The following is an 18,578-nucleotide window of genomic DNA, read 5'->3' as shown; positions in this document are numbered from 1 at the left end:
TTCTTTCTTAAACCAGCTGAGATTTCTTAGAGTTCAAAGCTGTTTCTCATAATCTAGAGTTCATTTTTGGCACAACATGAAGTAAATGAAGAATGTGATGAACTGCTTAAGAGCACTGCATTCATGTTTAAGAAAAAAAAATGTATAAATTTGGAGATTGCTTTCTGCCTAGGTTATAGGAAGAGCTGTGGAATGCAGCTGCTGGGTATTCTGTTTGGGTGGTGACACCTGTACCAGGCACTTTATAGAGTTTATAGGGTCTTCCTGCAATACTGGTGCCTTAGCAGACCCAGATTTGTGCTGGGGGTGGAGAGGAGGGCGTGTAGTTGCTGTGATTTCATCTGGCAGGCAGCTGAACATCACGCTCACCTCCCCCGCAGTGGGATGCGTGAGAGAATCAGAAAAAAAGTAAAAAACTCATGGTTTGAGAAGAAAAACAAGTGGAGCAGAAAAGGAAGGGGGTATAGTAATAATGACGAAAAAATGTACAAAACAAGTGACACATGATGCAGTTGTTCAGCACCTGCTGACTGATGCCCAGCCAGACCCTGAGGAGCAGCCGCCACCCCCTGGCCAATTACCCCCAGCTTTATAAGCTGAGCATGACGCCATATGGTCTGGAATGTCCCTTTGGTCAGCTGGGGTCAGCTCTCCTGGCTTTGCCCCCTCACAACTTCTTGTGTACCCCCACTCTCCTTGCTGGCAGGGCTGCATGAGAAGCTGAAAAGTCCTTGATTTAGTGTAAGCACTGCTCAGCAACATTTAAAAGCACCGTCGTGTTATCAACATTGTTCTCGTACTAAATCCAAAACACAGCACTGTACCAGATGCTTGGAAGAAAATGAACTTGTTCCCAGCTGGGAACAAGAAAGCACTTACATCCTTTGTGGCAGTAATTGTCTTATTGATGCTGAGTTTCCATTGGTTTACTTCATGTGTCATGAAAAAGCCACATGGAGAGGAGAGTTCAGTAACAAACCATTCACTGAAGCACTGGTCTTGAGAGCTGAACTTCTCTGCAGGGATTTTAAGTTCTTCTACTACTAAGAGGTTTGTCTGTGGTGGACAGAAAGGTCTTGAATGTGCAGCTGTGCAGTCTGTGGGTAGTGCCACTCCTGGCTGCTCAATCCAACCATTTGCCACTCTGCAGACAAAAATTTGAATGCCCAGGCTGCCAGCACAGGCATCTCAGCAGGCACCAACTGGCTGTCATAGGCTGTCACAGCCTGCTTATGGACACCCAGCCACCACCTGGGGGAGAGGTGACTGTCCCTACCTGCATTTGCTTGCCCATTCAAGCCAGCAGCTGAATCACCCCAGAACTCACCCACCTGCTTCAGGTAGAGTCAAGAGGTTATGGGGGTAAGCCCCTTTTGCACAGGTTGGGTCAGGGAGCACTCATGTGGTCCCTTTTGCCAGCAGAACCATGGAGTCAGTTGATGTTCAGCACAAACAGATATAGAGTCATCTTCCCACAGACTCTGCTTATAAGAATCTTCTTGTTATTTGCCTGGTAGATCAGGAGCTCCTTTGGAGTAGTTCTTGCCAAAATCTCTGCTCTGAAGCCTTTGGCAGAGGCATGACAGCAAGCAGCATGAGAATAACCTGTGATAATGCTATTTCTGTAGCACACATCTCTCTGCAGTCATGATGTGTCACAATTCAATTAGCATCTGGCAAGTTGACCTTCTCAAATGGCTGAGGAGTTTTCTGTATAGGTTGTGTGGTCCTTTCTGCTGCTTTTTTGATTCTTCCAGCATCTCAGATGAACAAGTTGGCATGAGGCACTTAATCTGTGTTGTCTGGGGAAATCTTGTTTACTCTGAAATCTGGAGAGCTTACTGAAAATAGCACAAGCATGAGTCTGTCTCACTAAGAGTGCTTCACGCTTCTTGCTTCACCCAGAAGAACATGAGGCTTGCCACATTTTGCTCTGCAACACTGATATTTCATCTTGCAGGGATAAAGAATACTTCCTCACAGGAAGAGGGGAGATAAAGTCTGTGTTAGGGTAGGCAGTTACAGAGTACCATTAGGCTTTGCTATATTTTGTCAAGGTAAAGTAGGTTAGGATGAGCTGGGTTACCAGAATAGGAACTTCAAAATAAATAAATAAAATCAAGCATGCATACTGCCAAAAGGTCAGAAGAGAGCTTCCAAGTCATCAAGTCTCATCACTGCTGTCATTGACAACTGCATCACACAGCTTTATTCATAAATGTATCAGGCTTCCTCTCAAAACATCTTTTGTTAGACTAGAGGAGAACTTAGAGGAAAACATACTTTCTTTGGATGTTATTCAGGTCAGCTAAAGCCTCATTACAAAGTGGTGCATCTGTCTTTGGAGTGAGATTGTATCTCATGTTAGATCAAGTTAGTGTGAATTTTCGAGGTCAGTAGTGGCAGGACTGGAATACTAATTTGAAACCAAAAGCACTTAAACAGGTGAAAGAATGTTCAAGTATGCAGATATTAAAGAAAATGAAAAGAAAAAAATGAGAGACGAACAAAGTGATAGAAAAGTCAGGTTGGTTTCACTCAAAGTTGATCAGAACCTCATTTTATCTGCTACAGTTTATCTATGAGTCATTTCCAATACCATGGTATTTAGATACTCCTGGGAAGTTTGTGTCTATACAATCAGCATTTAATTCCATGCTTGTGGTGAGCAGCCCTGCTTTGCAGGGTAGGCATCTTCCAATCCTTTCACTGTGTTTCTGTCTCTCCTAGGCTCACGTGCTGCCCCATGACTGTCTGACCAAGCAGCATTATTTAAATTAGGTCATACTTTAGTGTCATCACTGCATAGGTCAGCTTTTGAGTTTTGCCATCCTCTCTTGGGTAAATAATGATTGGCACTTTCTATCAGTTTGTTTTATAGAAGAAAGTCAAATATTCTATTCAAGTATTTCAGTTTCTCATGCAGAGTCTTAGAATATTTGCTAGTTGCCTGTCAAGATATTTCCTGTTTTCAATAGGAAAGGAAGATAACTTGATAAAGTATAGGCAGGACTTAAAATTCAGAAAGTTGAGAGGTTTTTTTAATGTTTCAGTTCATTAAAGTATATTTCAAAATGTCTGAGGGGTACAAAGATTTATTGTGCATGCTGGAGAGATGTCTGAAGCAGTATTCTCTGTGAGAAAATAACAACAGCTCAAGTATGCCTGGGTTTTCAAGAGTAAAACTTCCCATCATAATTCTGAGCATGGAGTCCACTTGCCCCTCCAGGGCATTTCCCCTGTCAAATGCCACCACAAGCAATGCATCATCTGCCCACACAGGGCTTGGCAACAGTGGAAAGATGACTGGTAGTTTTTTGTCTGGATGACTGCTTATCCTTTTGGTAGCTGTTCAGGTTGTTGGATGGAAGGAGAGATGCAGAAGTTGTGCTGGTTCTCAGTGCTGGAAGCTCTAGGGCAGACAGCTACAGCAGTTCTTTTCATAAAATCATCAAATGGTTTCTGTTGGAAGAGACCTTTAAAGATTCACTAGTTCCAAGTTCCTGCCGTGGGCAGGAGCAGCCTTTGCTAGATGAAGTTGCCCTAAGCCCTGTTTTTCCTGGCTTGAACACCCATTCAGGAGTACAGTGCCTCTGAGCTGCTTTAATGATGTTCTTGCCCAGGGCACCTGATACATATGGTAGCTGTTAAAGGACTGCCTAAGGCTATCTTGAATAGCTGTCCACCCCTGCATGTTTGCCAAGTTTAAGAGCTTTTTATTCTTACTGTATGGAAGATTAGGTCATGAACAAAGTAAATTTTGGGTCAGCTTTTGCCAGCTGAAGGTAATAAACAATGACAAGCAAGCAGGTTGTGGTGACTTGAAGATATAGTTTGTGCTAGCAGCTCTCTGCCCTGCGCTTAGTTTTTAACTAAAATAACTATAAAAGCAAAAGTAATGTAGTTGGAACCATCCTCTTGGATCATCTTGAAGCCCAGGTACTGTAGAAGATGTTAACCTCTTTATGAGCAAATAGAAAGCAAAACTGATGCTATGGAGACTTGCTTTTTCTTTTGCAGGTGGTAGTTGCAGGCACGAATTCCTTGCAGGATACTAATTCAGAACATGGAATTAAACATTTGGTTTAGTAATTTTAGGAACCACTCAGTTTAATTTGTATCTGATTTTTCACTCTTCATACTGAAAGCTTTGGTTGGTTTTATGCAGGAATGTTTATTAGCAGGAATTTTACATGACTCAAAAGATGCAAGTGCAGAATTATTAATTAAAAGAAAATACTGAAATGCCTGATGAAATATCAGAGTACATGCGCCACATCTCAGCAAGCAGAAAAGCAAAGGTTCCTTGGCTAGTGAAATATAACAAGCTCAAGGGCAAATCTACTGAGCTTATCTTACTGCAGTGCTACTCCTTTTCTTTCAGAAAATATTTCTGTACAAAGTAATTCTAAAGGTCAGGGTGGTTTCTATGAGACTAATTGAATTAATACTGAACCCATAGGTCCTTCTCTAGAAATTCAGCTCTTCAGGGAGGGAAGACAAGTAAACATACTCCTGAAACTCACATATGGATTATTTTGTATGCCATATTTATTTACACTATTTACTCTGTCTGTCTATCTATCAATCATATTTTAGAGTACAGAACTCTGAAATATGAAGGTAAGGACTGATATGCTGATACAAAAGATCATGGCCCCTACATTCAGGACTGTGAGGGGCATTGCTCTTCTGTCTACTGAGAAATAGTCCATTAGGTGTCACAGATTTTAGCATTGCATTTAACTTTCCAAGGACAATGGCACTCAAGGGGCAGATTCTGAGGACAGTGGCTCAGGTTATTGTCACTGCAAGTGAGAAGTGCGTCACTGGTTTTCAGAAGCCACATGGGGGGTTTCACCCTGGAAATCACATCACAAAATCTTTTGTAGTTGAAGTAAGCAATAGCAACTTCCTAGTTCCTAAGGTTTTCTATACAGATGGTGAGATACCTGCATGTCCAAAGATGTCACATGCAAAACCCAGAACTGGTCAATTTGCTGCTCTGCTTTGTTAAGAATTTTTTTTTTTTTTAATGAGACAACAGATGTGAGACACTATCAGAGGTAGTTAGGAGACTAAAGGAAGCGTGGCAAATGTTGATTGACTGAACTGCTGTCATGGCAGCTTTACAGGTCAGAATTCCTTACAGCAAAAGAAAACAACAGGACTTGTGATAAAATGCTTTGTTTTCTTATAATTCTTTCTTAAAAAGGTATACTCCACAAAACGCATACAGCTGAAATGGTATAGCATTGGATAAATATGTTCTGTAAAATTCCTTTGAAATATTTTTATGACATCTCAAACCTCATTGGCACATTCCTAGAATGCAGTTTCTGATTTTGTTTGGGTTTAATTTTCTTGGGATTTTTGGTTGTGGGTTGATATTTCATCTTTGGGGATGGTCCATGTACACTGTGAGGCAGACCACTTCATATTGCAATTATGCTGAGAGCAAACAGAGGGGGGAAAGGTTGAGAGGCCTCATGGTCTGTAGTGCTTCAGGGGTCTGAAGACTGGCATTAGGTTCCCTGCAGAGCAGCCAAATTCCTTGGTGGCTTCAGGCAAGTCCCTCTGTCTTTGCTTTGCTTAATGGTGCTTCCTCCTCTAACCTGTTGCCTGCTGCACCTCTTCTCCTTCCTGACTCCCTACCCACAAGGTATTTGGCACCTTTTAAGTGCCTCAGTAGTCGGGAGATCACTGAACTGTGGAAGGCAGGAGTTTTCCATGAGCCCTTGTTGGATCAGGACCATAGACTGTAAACTCCCTCAGATCCTGGGACTGCTTCTATTTATGTATGTTACTTTGCACTTTGCTCCTAGTCACATTTCCAGCTGCATATATAATACAAATAACTTTCCTGTCTGTGCATTAAATACACAGAAAATGCTGGACTACTGCCACAAATGCTGTCTGAAAGAGAATCAGTGGCAGGTTTATTTCTTGAAGTGTGCAGGAGCACTTTTTTAAAGATTGTATCAGTTTTTGAGATATTTGTCAATTGGTTCTGCAGTCTCTCCAGCAATCTCAGAGCAGCTGTAGTGATTGGTAGTGTAGAAGATGGGCAAGAGAAGAAAGAACATAGATTCTGACAGTGAAATTGAATGAGAGTGTATGTGTGCAGGGATAGCATACATATGGAGAGTGATGAGGTGGTTTGCCGGAATCACTGCTAGCTGAGAACTTTTACATAAAGCCAAAGTTTCTGAAGGTAAAAGAAAATAAAGACAAAAAACCCCCCAAAACCCAGAGGCTAAACCCCAACAAACAAACAACTGACCCTGAGGACAGCAGGAAAATAAAGGAGAGGAGCTGGGTTCGAGAACATGCAGCACTTTCTTGACAAGATGCTTAATCCAGACCATGACTACTTCTGCCACATTCTGCTAATACCTGCAGTGTTGTAATAGCAGCAGGTCCCATCCAACTTGAAAACAAAAGCACACTTCTAATAATTGTTTTTTCTAACCCTAAATTTGGGAGGAGCATGGTTGGTCTTGAGCCATGGAAGAGATGGGATATGGCATTTGGGATTGCTTCATTTCCTGTGATGGCTGCGCTGCTTCCTTTTTTTGCTTATAATTTTTGAAGGAAAGAGAAAAGGTTTTGCTTCAGTCATGAAACAGCACCTTTCTCATATGCCAAAAGTGCTTGAAAGTCTGTGCCTCTAAACTTCCTTATGGGAAGGAGAAACACTGTTGCCTTTAGTTTAGATTTATTTAAACCGCAGAACAGACTTCCATCCTTTTTCATTCCTTCAAGAGAAGCTTTGTTTTATTTTCCTTGCTTGCTTGCACACCACAACAAACTGGCATTTTTTAATTCAGAATCTTCTTTCAGACTAGGAAGTAGGAGAATTACTTGGGATTTTTTTGCTACTGGTGCCAGCAAAATGGAAAAATGGGGACAGCAGGTGGCAGGTTGGCACCATTGGCGAGTGCCTTATATTGGAAACAAATGTCAGAAAACCTTAATTTGTCCCAATGTAGATCAAATGAGAGAGCACCTATTTCTCTGGTTATCCTCTGGAAAAACAAATTTGTCTAGCACTTCCAAATACAAGGGATTTTTACCTCATTCTTGCATGTCACCTTTCCTGCTAAGACTTCCAAGTGTTTTGGCTTTAGTTTTCTTTATTTTGGTGATTCCTGGTTTTCCCTCCTTTCCTGAGAACTGCTATTGCTTTGTCTTCCCCATTCATATTCTTTTTTCTTTCTTTTTTGCTGCATGGAGACTCTCTGCTGTACAAGTGTAAGTATTTTTTTAGCTCTGCTGTTTCTGGCCTACTTGTTTATGTTTTTGTGCTCCATTTGCCTCTGTACTGCCTTGAGAGTCTCCTGGGAGACTGTAGTGTCATCCATCTGCACCTACAAATGAAATAGGCAGTGATTCAGGAATGAGTTGGATTTACAAAAAGGTTCAGCTAATGTAGCATCTGAATTTAAGGGATCCCTTGGTTTTAAGACCAAACCAAAGCAGAATGCTGATGTTGGAGGCATAAGCACAAATATTACTGCTCAGAAGGAAAATCTGTTGAGTTGGTTTTATATTCAAGCATCATACTGCTTAATGAGACATGTTCTCAAAGCTGAAAACCCATATGTTGAAGGGAGTCCGGTTGGGGAGATAAATTTCAAGAGGGAGCAGCAAGTTGTTCATTAGTTTGTTTGAAATCTTCTGAAAGGGAAGTGACAGGAGGGTCACAGAGCATCTCTGTATCTAATAGGATTGAATATGAATTACTTTGAAGTAGGAGGAGAAAAACATGGAAATAAGCATATCCCTTGGCACTGAGAGTAATTTCAATTATCTGTATAAACAAAGAGAATATCTGAGATTCTGTTTCTGAAAGTACATTGTTTTCTAGCATTCAAAACAGAACAATTTCAGTTGTTGTTTTTAATTCCCAAGGTACTAGTGTTCTTCCACAGCTGGTAATACAATTTCAGAAAACTCCAGAGAGCTCAGACAGTTTTGTGAGGAAGGCAGTCAGAAGGGAGGAAACTGGAAAAGTGATCAGGGGAAGAGATCCTGGGAGCTTAAAGTTAGCAAGGACACATGACAGTGTGTTAATAAGCCCTTATTTGGAAGTGTGGTAGAGATCTGCTGGCCCACATCTACTGCAGAAGGGCACATTCATGGAACCATCTCCTGAGATCCTCTCAAATTCTAGCGATGAAGTTAATATTTCTGTCTGTTCTGCCAAGCAGCCTACAATGTGCTTATGGAAAAGTAGGCAAAACAAGGAAGAATTCAGGAGGTGGTGTGCTAGAATGGAAAGTCTGTGGAAGTTGTGTATGAGAGGAGGTGATACTAACAGCTATTCCTTTGTAAAGGCCACAAGGGAGGCATAAAGAGAGAGAGCCACGTTGTGCTTGTGGGGCCAGAGGTAGTGAGGAGACAGAAGATGTGCTTCTACTAAAGCTGAACTGCTTCCATGAAATATAGGAAACGGGAGTCAGGCTGGGGAGTTCAGATATCTCCTCTAGCAATGACATGTGTGCTGCTGCTGTAGCAGACTGTGTGGTGGCTGAGATGTTAAGCAGAGATTAAGCCTAATATTTTGTAAAAGAGCACACTGGCCTATTTAAATTAATGCTTTGACCCATTTTGCTCTGCGTGTGATCTAGAAAGTTCACTTGGCAAGAAGCCTTTCATCTGTGCACTTCCTAAACAGGCTAGAAAACAGAAGGTTTTCAAATAAAAGTGTATGTGGAGCTGTTATTCATGCTGTTAAAGCAAATGGGAAGCATCTCTATCCCTCTGCCTTTATCCCCAGCAACCAAGCTGCTGATGGATCATGCCAAGCTGACAGTAAGTTACAGCAGAGACTGGCTTATGGTCATCAGCACCAGCTCTGCAGGGTCATCTGGGGGCACTTTCTTGTCTGGGAAGTAAAATGAAATCATTCTGTTCCTGGCTGTTGGAATGTGGAGCATTCCAGTCCTTGCACAGGAACCTCAAAACTTGCCCTGTGCTGCTTTGCATTGGTGCCCTGGGCCGAGGCAGCTCTCAGCTTGTCGGTGTTCATGCACTCAGAACACTGCCCGTGGCTGTGCAGCTACTGAGTGACCAGAGCTCTTCCATCAGTGTTTTCTGTCCTCCCTTCTGGTCTTCTTTAGCACAGGAGTTGCTGTATCTACTAAATGTAACTTCCAGTCACACCACCCAAAAAAAACCCAGGAAACAGACCCAAATGTGTGTGAATATACTGTCACAAGAGAAATGGGCTGTGTCTGGAAATGAAACCAGGACTACTGGTAGTAACTTGTGATTGCTGTCCCCCATATGCTGAGCTGCTTCAGCTCTTTCTTATGTGAGGTGTGAATGCTATGGTTGTTTCAGTTTTGGGGGATGGATGGACAGCTGTTGAGATGTGCAATTCAGAGGCTGCCCAGCTGCCTACCTCTTGCACGGTCCACTGCAGTTGTGGCTGAAAAAATTCAGCACCTCTCCAGCCACTCTCCATCCAATCCAGTGCATTTAATTTATTGGTAACTGTGAACCTGCTCATTAGTGTCAGAGTGTGTCTGCTCAGGTGGCAAACTACTTCCTGGCTCATCTTGAAACTATTGTGTCATTTACTGATGGTTGTCAAATGTGGAAGTGGAAACCTGCAACAGCTGAAGGTATCTTTTTTTTCCCCAACAATGTACATGTCAATAAAACCAGAGCTCTGGTTTATTTATCTATTTATTTATTTATTTATTGCCCATTTATTTATTTATTTCATTTATTTATTTATTTATTTATTGCCCAGGCAGTGCTATCATTGCCCACTCTGTAGTCTTCAAGTCCTTTTCTGGTCTTGAGAACACGGGTAATAGCTGTCCTGTCACAAAAAAATCTGTCATAACCCTGAGCATATGAATAGTGGTGTAATGATCCTCGGGACTACTTTGGGAATATGAATTCAGCCCATGTGAGTCTGTGCACTGAACTTTCCATGCATAAAAACCAGCAAATGTCTGCCCTAAACAGTTCATGATTTGTCTGAAATATTAATGCCTACTATGTTTTTTCTGGTTGATTAAAATTGATACTCCTAACCTTCATTAGCAATTCTGTTAATGAGTGGTAAGCCATAAAAGAATTTGAATCCTCTAGATTTGAAGTCACTAGGCTTCAAGACTAGCAGGTTAATGGACATATATGGACATCACTAAAGCCAGCATGTACAACTCTACCACAAAAGGAGCCCATCTTTATAGAACCTGAGTGATTTTAAATTAAATCTTGAGAAAACCTGCAGTTCAATTTTTAAACAAAAAGTCTGACAATGCTGAGCTATGTTAAGAGGTTTGGAATTGGTAATGCATCCATTTCCTGTAGCAAAACTGTCTTTCTCGTCATGCAAACTTTCAGAAGGCTTCAGTCAAGACAAGACAGACAACTTTCTTCCAAAAAGAGCAAACTTGAGTCTTAAGTCTGGGTGTTTGCACTCTTAAGGCATTGTATTACATTTTTTGGCAACATGAAGATCAGAAGGCTGGTAGCAGTAATTCAGTGACTGTGTTGAACATATGCTGAACTTTCCACCTCTTCTCAATCTATGTTAAGTCCAAGGAAGTCATGTGTTTGCTACAGATACTGCTAACATGGTGGTTTTGTTTTTTGAAGAAGGGCTGTATTCTCCAAAGCTCATTTTCCTAGGGAAGTTTGGTGAGCTGCGTGGTGATGTCCAGAAGCATTGATTCCCAGTGACATACCACTAACAAATGAACGGAAGAACTGTGTTTTGTATCAAAAATAAAAGCTAGAACAAGGGGTAGATTATTCCTGGTATTGTCATTAACTGCAGTGTTGGACAAAGTAATTAAATCTTAAATGAGTCCCTCGTGATCTCTGCAGAGGTGAGATTTTAATAGTTCCCTGGTTTTACAGATGGAGATCAAAGATTTAATGCTTGGACAATTTCAGTGATCATCCTGTGTGCAGCCTGCACTTTTAATGGGAAAAATGAACTACCTCCCTGGTTCTGTTCAAAGTCAGTTAAAATACAAATTTAAAAAAGTTCTGAATGTATGAGAGAGGGAGGAAAAGCCCCATTCCCTTCTGGTGTTAAATCAAATCAGATCTTTAAATGGTTCATAGGCTTCAAAAACTGTTTTGTTGTCATTTCTTTTGTCCCCTAAAGTAATTGTTATTTTGTTTTGTGTTGATAGATGACTCCTAAATCAAAAAGGAAAAGCATCCACAGTAGAATGCTCCGGCCAGTGTCCAGAGCTTTTGGTAAGTGAGAATTCCTTAAAACCATTTTGTTTCTTTGCTTGCCTGAGGTGGTTCTAGATGATTCTTGATTGAATAACACAGGTGATTCTCCCTCCCTCTGGATTGCATTTGTGGCCCACACTGGCTGCTTTGTTTTGGGACTCTGCTAATGTGTTTGATAGTAAATAGTGGCTCACAGTGCTCTCTCTGCTCACAGAAATGTTGTGGCTAATTTCCCTGAATGTGCTTATAATTATTTGCCACCAAAAAGAGGAATGGCATCGTCTTTTGTTTTAAATATCATGTTAAATCTAATTAGAAAGTTTTGATTTCTCTTAGAAATGGAATTTGATCTAGATAAAGCACTGGAAGAAGTACCTATCCATATAGAAGACCCACCATTTCCTTCCAGCAGGCCAGACAAACGAACTTCTGGATTCATTTCAGAGCTGCCATCAGAAGAAGGAAGGAAACTGGAACACTTTACAAAATTAAGGCCCAAAAGGAATAAAAAGCAGCAGCCCAGCCAAGCAGCAGTGAGTCTATATTAAAATATTGCTGGCAATGTCGTGTGTTGATTGCTTTTTGCCATGAGTCAGGTCTTGCAGTGTAATGAGGACAATGGCTGAAGGTATAAAAGCCATAAGCAACTACTTAATTTTTCTTCCGGTATTCATGTCTTTCAGTGTGCTATCCCTATTACAAGCTTTTTGTCTTGTTTGACACAGCCTAAATCCAGGATATGTTTTATCCTTTTTTATTTTGCTTTTGGTTTTTTTTCATGGAGGCAGTTTCTGGAGGTGCTTGGAGCTTTCACAGGAAATGCACAAAATATCATGAGACTTTTCAATTATATTGCAAGGGTTTGTTAAGTCGTAATCCTTTTTTCTGCCTGCATTAAGATGTGGTAACTTGGCATGAATCCTTCTTTCTCTCAGCTCTCAGAGGAGCTGCTCTGTGACATCCAGCTTCCCACAGCTCCTAAACTGAAGATGGTGTTTGGGCCAGCAAATCTGCATAGTCACAGATCTGCTTTTCATGCTGGAGCCTGCCTTAGAAAGGCAAAACAGAAGAGCACTGTCTGTTCACGAAAGGCATTGGTGTGAACTCACTATACGTGCATGGAGTTCCCACAGCTCCATTTCCTTGGCACACGGGGCGTCAGTAAAGATTTATTTCTGTGATGGTGTGTCCTCAGGGTATGTGAGGACAGATCTGGAGGAGTTACAGAGTTATCTCACAACAACAGGGCACAGCTGATATGATAAGTAGCCCCATCAAGGGGCAGCTGTTGCCTCTCTGTGTCAGGCTGCCTCACAATAAATGCCTATGGCCTCTTCTGCTTCCTGAGGATTTCCAATTGAGAGGATCCTTGGAAATTTCCCTAATGCTGGGAAAGATAGTGGAGTGCTTTTTGTACCACTTGGAAAGGGAGAAACATTCAAGCAAAGGGAATATTCAAGCCAACTTTCCATTCCCTTGTGCTTCACTGGGGAGGCTAGAGGTAGCAGAAGAATGGATTTGTCTCCATGTAGTGAAAACACATCTGTGTTTACTCTCCCAGTTCCACTGCTGCAGAATGCACATGTTTTCCCAGTTGCTTCCAAGCTCAGCATGTCCTGTGCCATCAGCACAGGGAGGTGCAAGGAATGGGGGTGTGGGAGGGGCAGGTTCTTCATTACCAGGCCTGGAACTAGCACATGCAGTGTCTTCTTCAATAGCAGCAAAAAGGTCGCTCCTCGTAGACAAGTCTTACTTCCCAGGATAGTGCAGTGTTGTGGAATGCTCATCCATATTGAATTAATTAGGAAATTGGGAGTTTATTTAGTTGCAGAAATTGAAAGGAGATTTTTTAGTTAAACTCCTATGTCCCTGTCTTGTTTTTATGAACCACTTAGTTCCTTACTAGTTCTCAAAATGAGTCCAAACAAATTTTTGAAAGACTTTAAGATGTTTGTTTTGATGCTTCTGAAAATAAAACAGCCAGCTTTTGGAGGTCAGAGTCATGAGTGGACTTTGCTTGCAGAGTTGATTTGCTGCTGGTTTTGCCACTTCAAGAATACAGAAAGCAGTGCTTAGGGAAAGCACTTGAATTGTGAGAGGCAAAATCTTGACCTTTTCTGCCACTTAAAGCAGCTCTGTTGGGTTGTTTGCTGTTCCCATTATCTGTATTTAGTAATTCAAGGGGTCTCAGATGATCATAGCTGTACTTCTCTGGTTTTGCTGCAAAACAGATTTGTTCTTTGGAAGCTGAAAAATGTAAGAAAAGAAAGGAGAAAATGGAGAAAAAAGAGCAACAAACTTTTAACTTGAGTTGGGTGGGTGGGCAGAAGAAAGATTTATAGTTTTGTCAGAGTTTCTACTGGAATGAATGTTTAGGGGGGGGGGGAAAGAAAAACTCAAAGCCATCCAGTCTCAAGTAGCGTTAACTTTGAAGCAAAATGATAAAACAGTTGTTTATAATTTAGATTTTTGTGAGATCCTAACCTCATGAGTTCTTCCTTCATGTGTGAAGATTTAGTACAGCAAAGGAGGTTGAATCTCTAATGTATGAAAGCGTTTGTGATTCATCTTACTTATTTCTGCTTCAAAGCCATTTTTTTCCTTAACAAAGAAACATGCTTGCTTTTAAACTTAAGCTTAGAAAAGAGATAAAAAAGGACAAATGAAGGCTTAACACTTTTTTTTTTAAAGAGTTAGGAGGGTAAAACACAAACCAGAGCTCAGTCTTACAGTTAATGCTGGTACCAGAAGGTGTTACAATAACAGCTATAAGAATATCCTGTACCTTAAGGACCTTATTACACCCTCAACACTTCTGTACATATTTTGTTAATTTTTAGGAACTTGCTACTGTTTCATATGCAAATTATTTTCTCTTTATGAGGTAGATCTTCTCATTTGCTGTAGATCATTGGATCCTGGAATTAGCTCCCCTTCAGGAGATCCTCTTGCTTTTGATACTTTCATATTTATCCCTACTACCTGGAGGACTATAGTATCAATATGAAGTGGTTTCTCATTTCTGCTAAAATGCATCATTCGCTTTTATTTTGTGTTGTGTTTGAGATGCTGGTGATAAGGGGTTTGTCACTGAGACCAACCCAGATGAAGGCATGTGCACCCCTGCCCACTCTGAGAGGCTCCAGCTCAGCAAGCTTGCTACAGAACATACCAAAGTTGAAAATCTGCTAAATCATTTTGCTAATTTAGACTAGAACTGTTCTTCATAGAAAATCTGTTGCCAGTTTGGCTGGCAGCAAAGGAGTCATTACCAGGTGGGCTCCTTTCAAATCAGTATTAGATTGCTACAGCAGGTGTCAATAAAATATTAACTGTTATCTTTGATAACAAAAATAACAGGGTTCAGGAATGGAAAGTTAAAAGTTTCATGGCTCTGTCAAAGCATGGTTCATATGAAACCCACTTTCCTGACTTAATGAGACTGGATTTGATATTAATAGCAGCTTTTAAGAGTATTGAAACGTAGAAAGTTTGTATTCCACATCAGAAGAGAAGCTGGGATTACTCTTGAGTTATAGTGGCAACTAGGAGATTCCTTGATTTGAATTGTTTCAAATTACAAACCCTGTTATTTTGTCCTGGTCCCTAGCACTACCGAGAGTACAAATGGGTTGGGTCTTGGGGAGTCCTCTGTAGTCATCTAAAAGGTTTCCATGTGGCATTTGAATTAAAGGAAGTGTCTTTACTGGTAATAGAGCTTTTCCATATCAAAGCCAGGTACAGGAGCTAGACCACATGAGAAATCCTCCCAGGAGGCTGCAGAGTCACCAGCTAATCTTCACAGGGCCTTTGTGGTTGGGAGGTATTTCAAAGCCAGCCTGGTTTATATGCCTGAGGTCACCCATATTCAAAATGGGGGCATTGAAATCAAAGATGGGGAGCAAGTTTGTTGTTTTCAGACATTGAGCAAAAGTCTGTGTTTGGTTCCTGAAATGAAACACCTGATTCTGTATTTAGAGTCTCTGCTTTTAGAAGTGCTAGTCTGAATGAATTATAAAAGGCTCTGTTAGCCTGCTGGAGCTCTGTTTCTAAATCTCTAAGTCCAAAATCCAGGTTTTTCTCCAAATAGGGAAACAACTGGCTGTTGAAAATACTTTCTCTTCAGGTCACCACCTGATCAGGATTTATTTTTTATGTGTTTTGTTGCTTGTCTGACTGACCTCTATTCTCTCAAGCCCAAGGCATTTGATTCCTGGCCTCATATATTGCAGCATCCAGTTTGTCACTGGTGTTTTGGGTTATTTTGCATTTGATGTAATGCATCAGCTGGCCTGACTAGAGGGGGAATTCCAGTGGTGATTCTGTTGTCTGCACTGAGTTCTGGTTGGCACACATAATTTTTATAATGTCTTAACTCTTAATTATTATCACTGGAGCAAACGTGCTTAGATTATTATATAACAGAGAGAGTTTTTTCTTCTGTCAGGTGTCAGCTGGAGTACCACCAGAAGGGGATCAGAATGGCCTCATGGGGAGAGTGGATGAAGGTGTGGATGAATTTTTCACTAAGAAAGTGACAAAAATGGATTCAAAGTAAGTTAAAAAAATTTTTAGAGGTTATTTTTTTTAAAAAGTCCATCTTGATAACTGGGCGAGCAGCACTTTCAAGCTGTGTTTGACTCCTGTTCCCAATATCCAGGTTTACTGTTGTCAAAGTCAGAAAATACCTTAGTAGTCAAGACATTGTGAATTCAATTACCTGCCCTTAAAAGTGGCTACTTTGAAATAAATTGCTTTTCTATACCACGTTGAGGGGATTAATAACTAGTGTGTATTTTTATATTTCAGTTGACTTCATTTTACCCTTCAGTGAAGCTCATTAGAGCTGAAGCAGAGCTTTATATTGGTTGAGAGTCTCCCCAGTGCTCATTGTAGTCATGGTGTTTCTCTCTAGTGAGGAGTGCTGTTGGGTACAGCATTTCCATAGATGACAGTAGATTTATGCTGGTTTTGAAATATGTTAAAGATGTGTTTCACCAATTTGTAGTATTCCAGGTTTAAGCAAAACATTAATTTGAAAGATGTCTCCTTCTTTATATAAAGGTTATAGAGCTTATGCAGTTGCTTTGGAGCTAGCTGTATATTTACAGAACTGTGCATGTAGAGGCTCTTGAATTCATGCATGTTTGTGCACGTGCACACAAGAGTATTTCAATAACTAAATGAGAAAGCAAGGGTGATTTCCAGGCAACTTGGAATGACCTTTTCTGTGTTTTCCATCAAGGAAAACAGTAAGTGTGACTGGTAGATAGCTGTGCCAGGAAAAGCAAATGTTCTAATAAAGTCACTATGAGTTATAGATATCTATAGTGACATGTGAAGCCATGTGTGATATACTATGTGGAGGCATGAAACTATGGTAGCTTTGAAAAATGTCCTAAGTAGGTTAAGCTCAGCGTGTTCACAGGCTTGCATTCTCCTGTGCTTGCTTTGGGTGCCTGCCAGCTGCTCGTTTCAGATCTCCCTGTGAACTTGCACATCCCTGTTTACCCATCTGTAGCCATGCTCTTTGCTGAGGATCTTTATTTGGGACACCAGTGGCTCTCTTTCCAGTTTGGGTGCTTTTATGTGAATGTGTATGTTGTCAGCTTTGCCCTTAAGTGTGAATACTTTGCTCAGAAGATGCCTCTAGAAAACCTTAGTGGCAGGTGGACTCTTTAGGGATTGGTTTTGGGGCTTCTTTTTTTTTTTAAGATGAGCATCTGCACTGTAAAAGTGACCTCTGTACTCCTTACTGAGAGAAAGTGTCTGTGCCAGCTAGTTCCTATTTCAAGGAGGGCCCTTAAGGAACAAGATCTCTCAAAAGCTGTGTTAAACATGTGCCTAGATCAGTTCTTCTCCTTTTACTAATAGGCATGTGCAAACCACAGGCAGTGCATTCTGGAAACAGAGCAGAGGAAATTGTATGTTGTGGTGGGTTGACCCTGTGCCCACCATTGCTGCTCTATCACTCCCCTCCTGCTGGACAGAGGAGAGAAAATAGAATGAGAGCCTTTTGGGTTGAGATAAGGGCAGGAGAGATGTCTTGCTAGTTACTGTCATGGGCAAAACAGACTCGACTTGGAGGAAAATAAATTTAATATATTACCAATCAAATCAGACTATGTTAATGAGAAATAAACCAAATCTTAAAAATAGCTCTCCCCACCACTCCCTCTTTCCAGGGCTCAACTTCACTCCTGATTTTCTCTACCCTCTCCTCCCCAGTGGCACAGGGGACAGGGAATGGTGGCTGAAATCAGTTCATCACACATTCTCTGCTGCTCCTTCCTCTTCAGCAGGAGGACTCCTTACACAGAAGCCACTCCTGTGCACGCCCTGCTACCAAAAACTGGCCAAGCCAACCCAGTATCTATGTGCATAGACTGCTTGGTTAGAGCTGTCTGGTGTTAGAAACAGCTGGATGCCCAGTGCAGATGAAACAACTGCACAAAGCAGCACAAGAATCCTGAAGGATACAATCAATGCTAGTTGTCCTGTTTTTAATATAGATTCACCAGGTAATGGTTGGGCCTAGGGCAATATATGGGTCATATGAAAGATAAGCTTTGCCTGGAAGAAGTCATTTGATACTATTTTAAAAAGGGAGGAGGAGAGTGGAGAAAAGTTTGAAATGTCTGTGTCTTTTTTAGGAGACCATCAACTAAAAGTTCAGACAGCAGCGAGCACAGTGAAGCAGGTGATGAGAAGAAGAAAAGGGACTCGAGGAAGAGTGGTTTCCTTAACTTAATCAAATCAAGAGGCTCCAAATCCGAACGCCACCAGAGTGTGTCGGTGGCTGAGGAGCCCTCCTCACCCAAGGTTGCTGCAAAAAGCCCAGCTTTAGACACAAGCAAGAAGGAGGCAAAGCCTGCAGAGCAGAACGGTGGCGCAGAGCGATCCGAGGAATTAAAGACTCCAGACTCACTGGAGGAGGTGCAGACAGATGATGTGGCAAAAGCTGAGAGGGGTGACAGCAAGGGAAGCCCCCAGGGAGGCCGGAGGTACGGTGTGCAAGTGATGGGCAGTGGACTTCTCGCAGAAATGAAAGCCAAGCAGGAGAAGAGAGCAGCCTCTGCTCAAAAGGTGAAGGCAATTTGATTTCTTTTGAGTTGTTAAAAAAAAGAGCCAAATTGTGTGTCTTCAGGAGAGGTGGTTTGGGACTGCAAGGGTTGGTGGCTGGGGCTTGACACATCAGTCCTGCTTTCCAACAGGGATTGTGGTGTTCCTGCAACCATCTCTGTGGTGTTCCTGCAACAAGCTCTCTGCTGTGATGGTTGAACACAAACAGCCTGGCCAAGGCACATGCTGCACATGTGTTGCTGGAGTTGCACCCTTAAGCCTGGGCTTTCACTCCCCTT

At 41.5% G+C, this 18,578-nt stretch overlaps 1 protein-coding gene across 5 annotated transcripts in view; it reads left to right on the top strand.

Annotated features, from left to right (window-relative positions):
- CARMIL1 (capping protein regulator and myosin 1 linker 1) overlaps positions 1–18,578 on the top strand; it is a 189,726-nt gene that overhangs the window by 154,925 nt on the left and 16,223 nt on the right. For 3 of the 5 annotated variants that reach the window (XM_036398468.1, XM_036398461.1, XM_054514012.1), the window contains 5 exons: positions 7,237–7,254; positions 11,169–11,235; positions 11,554–11,750; positions 15,665–15,771; positions 17,871–18,303. In XM_036398468.1, coding sequence (XP_036254361.1) covers positions 7,237–7,254; positions 11,169–11,235; positions 11,554–11,750; positions 15,665–15,771; positions 17,871–18,303 — 822 coding nt within the window. The remainder of the gene's footprint in view (positions 1–7,236; positions 7,255–11,168; positions 11,236–11,553; positions 11,751–15,664; positions 15,772–17,870; positions 18,304–18,578) is intronic. The other 2 variants (XM_036398485.1, XM_036398501.2) reach the window with 1 other exon arrangement.

Source organism: Molothrus ater, chromosome 1 (genome assembly GCF_012460135.2).
Source record: "Molothrus ater isolate BHLD 08-10-18 breed brown headed cowbird chromosome 1, BPBGC_Mater_1.1, whole genome shotgun sequence".
Taxonomy (NCBI): domain Eukaryota; kingdom Metazoa; phylum Chordata; class Aves; order Passeriformes; family Icteridae; genus Molothrus; species Molothrus ater.
This window is presented reverse-complemented; position numbering and strand designations above follow the sequence as displayed.